Here is a 3,468-nt window from a genome sequence, read left to right as displayed (position 1 = left end):
AGTTACAGAGTGTGATGTACTTATATATAATAAAGACAGTATTTAGAGTGTATAAAGATCAACATTGTTGTGTTCCCTGTCCATCTCACCACATTTCAAGTCGTCCCTGATTATATTTCCAATAGGTTATGGGCCCAGTGCACGATTCCCCTGCGTGAGGAACATAGCACGAAAGTGTATATACGAAGTGTGTGAAACGCCGGCGAAGGGCATAGAAAGAGATAGAAGCATCTAGAAGATTAGAGGGTAAGTAAATAATATTCCTCGTTGCTGACGAGCAAAACGAGAGAATTCTCAGTTAATAAGAATGTTCGTTCGATAAATACTGTTACAAGGAGATAGATGTTTTTGCCATTTTTCTCGAGAAATAGAAATAGAGGTAATAATGGTAATAAGAGAATTAGAGAATAGATGCGTAAAGTGTAATAAAGAAGTAGAGAATAATGAAGCAAAAAGAGATAGAAAAATGCCGTTTGGTAACAGGCCGGCGACGTGCGCGTGCAAGTCCGATCGTGAACGGCGAGAGTCATTTCTTTTGGCGCGCAGAACTTGTTGCCGGGCGCGCACGAACACATAATCGATTTCAACTAACAAAATGGCATCGATGCAACATTATGATACACGCATAGATGTATGTACATGCGTATATATAAAACTCTATATGAGTTTATATTTATTTGAAATCGTTATGTATCGGGTCGGTAATCGAGCATGACTTGCTGTGCGGTGTAGCTTGATTACTGTTTAGGGAAGCCGCGTAAATTTGTATGGGCCCCGTGCGTGTGCGTGATCAACCCGAGCTCCCATAGATCTTTTCAGCAGTGCTGGGGATCGCAACGGACAGTGGTGTGCGCGTGCGGATAGCCCTGCAGAGACGCGTGGTTTTTCTCGCTTTGGGGTTATTGTGAATTGCAGTGCGTTCTATATAGCCTCAGAAGCATTAAATTTTTATCGCTGAAAGAGATCTAGTGATAGAAATTGTAAATTATTATTTATCAATACGAATGTTGGTTTATCTTGTCAAAAGAGGAATGCTAATGTTCAATTGAAATGTAAATCCCGATCTAGATGGAAAAAGAGACAGTGAATCTTTCGGTGGAGGAAGAAGGCCAAGATGCGCTGGTCGACTACGACAGCCATAGCAGCATTATCACGGTAATAGAAAGAGAAAAATAGCGAGGAGACAGTAAGAAAAGATAGAGGTAAGAGAGTATTTTTTTTGAAAATAAAGTAGTCCAGAAGAATAATATATATATGCATTCAGAGAAAATAAAAATAGTAATTTCAAAATTCCGTATAGAAGCAAAAAATAAAAAGGAGGAGACGGAAAGAAGAGGTGCAATCCCGAAAAAGAACTTGCCTAAAGTCAGAGAGAATATAGATGTAACCAAAGCATGGGAAGAGAACCGTCCAGTACTGCCAATTGGAACCAAAATATTATATGAAAAGCAAGAAAAATTGGTCGCAAAAATGGATAATTCGATGCAGATGCTAGACAAAGTAATGACGAAGGCCACCGAGATGATGGAGAATATAATGGAAGTCTCCCGTTTAAACTTAGAGAAAGAAAAAGTTAAACTTAGACGTTTAGAGGTAAGCAATAAAAATACCCAAAGTTCAGTAGAAAACAGTAAACAAACGGTTAAAGAACTAGAGGTAGAGTCTAAAAAGAGAAAATTAAATGAAATAACAGTCTGTTCAGCCGAAAAAGATAGGAGTTTAGAGACAATAAAAAGAGCTATAGAATTGGAATTGAACAGTCAAAGGTTGCATATTAGAAGAGAATATAAGCTGACGCAAAAATCCAACTTTGATCTTTGGATGGATTATTTAAAATCTGAGTTAATGAATAACGAGTTGTTAGATGTAATAGATTCAAACATTGAAAGTCCAGAAAATCTCTCCGAATTAAAAGTTGCTAAGAGAAAAAGTCTAGTTAGAGATATAATAATCAATCATTTAGATGAAAACTATCATAAAAGGATTTTACATGAAAAAGATCCGAAAGAAATTTTGAAGAAATTAAAAGGATATAAAAAGAGTGAAGTAAACGTTACTCATGTATCGGTACGAGCTAGACTCTATCAAATTAAAATGAGAAAAGACGAAAAAGTAAGTGATTTTTGTGAACGCTTCGATTCAATAATTAGAGAATATGAATCATGTAACGATGCGGTACCTCTCGCAGAACAAGAGATTAGATCTGCATTTTATCAGGCTGTGTCAATTAATGTACCAGAGCTGAGGAATGTAGATTTAATTAGAAGACAAACTAATCTTAAAAAAATGAACATAGATGAAATAAAGTCTTTTATGATGCAGTTAGAAGCAGAGACTAAAAACGAGAATAGAGAAAAATTAGAGAAACCCGAAGTCAGGGTACAGAGGGCTGCTGCAGAAGAGAACATGAAACAAGTGAAGTGCTACAGATGCAACCGAATGGGTCATATGGCGAAGGACTGTCCACTAATAGAATCTGGTGCCTGGTTTTGTTACTACTGCCAGGAGGTACGAGGTCACAAGGGTGATAATTGTCCGAGTGCCGAAGCCCAGGCGAACAGAGCTAGAGGAAAAAGATATTTAAATAAAACCGTTAATAAAAACATAAAGAAAAAGGGTAGATTTGTGCAAAAAGGCACAAAAAGAGTAGATAACAAAGGGAAAATAACCAAGATACAATCAGCTGAGAAACCTATATCAACGAAAACAGCAAATGAAGGAGAATCAGAAGAAGGTAAATTATACATGGTTAAATTAATAGAAGATAGAGATAGTTCAAAAGAGGTAGTCAATTTTACTGCAGATTCGGGTGCTACGGATCATATTGTGAATAAGAATTTTATTCTGTCAAATTTTGAAAAATGTAAAGATAGAGTTATTAAATGCGCGAATAAAATCGAGCTTGCAAACATTTTAATAGATGGTAAAGGAGATCTTTCGCTAATAACAAATGAAAAAGAAAAGAGAGTCATTAAATTAACAAATGTAATTGCAGCAAAGGAAGTATCCAAAAATTTACTATATCTAAGAAAGTTGGCTGCAGGGTTCAGTATTTATTTAAATGATAAAGTGTTTAAAGTTTACAATAAACTGACAAATAAAATAGTTTTTAAAGGAATTTACAGATGTAGAGCAGAAATTGTTACACATAGTGAGCTTCCTGAACAATCGCAAACAAACATTCAGAGCAATGAATTATCCATTTCGGAGGGAGAATTAGATGAGAAGGATAATGTTAGTTCTGCGATTGGGAGGAAGAATGAAGGAGAGCTCACAAATGTGAACAAAAATATAGAACACAACAATGCTGAACTCGAGCAAGTCATTAAGTTGGAGGATATACAGACAATAGAGAAAATAGAAGAAATGTGTGAAAGCTCAGTAACTGAAAAAGTAAAGAAATTAGAGAAAATAAATGAGGAGATGCTATGGCATGTTAGGTTAGATCATGAGTTGTTAAACTATCTA

At 35.8% G+C, this 3,468-nt stretch overlaps 1 protein-coding gene across 1 annotated transcript; it reads left to right on the top strand.

The window, feature by feature from the left end:
- Positions 1–122: 122 nt before the first annotated feature.
- Positions 123–3,440, top strand: LOC112467153 (the record flags this gene model as incomplete). The annotated part of the gene is made up of 5 exons (XM_025035635.1): positions 123–246; positions 1,069–1,202; positions 1,301–1,593; positions 2,323–2,863; positions 3,107–3,440. Coding segments are annotated over exons 3-5 (998 nt in total), but the record flags the coding sequence as incomplete, so codon positions are not given.
- Positions 3,441–3,468: the final 28 nt, after the last annotated feature.

Source organism: Temnothorax curvispinosus, unplaced genomic scaffold (assembly GCF_003070985.1).
Source record: "Temnothorax curvispinosus isolate PA1 unplaced genomic scaffold, ASM307098v1 QBEX01016956.1, whole genome shotgun sequence".
In the NCBI taxonomy this organism is placed as follows: Eukaryota; Metazoa; Arthropoda; class Insecta; order Hymenoptera; family Formicidae; genus Temnothorax; species Temnothorax curvispinosus.
Note: the sequence above shows the minus strand (reverse complement) of the source record. Positions and strands in the feature narration are given on the sequence as shown.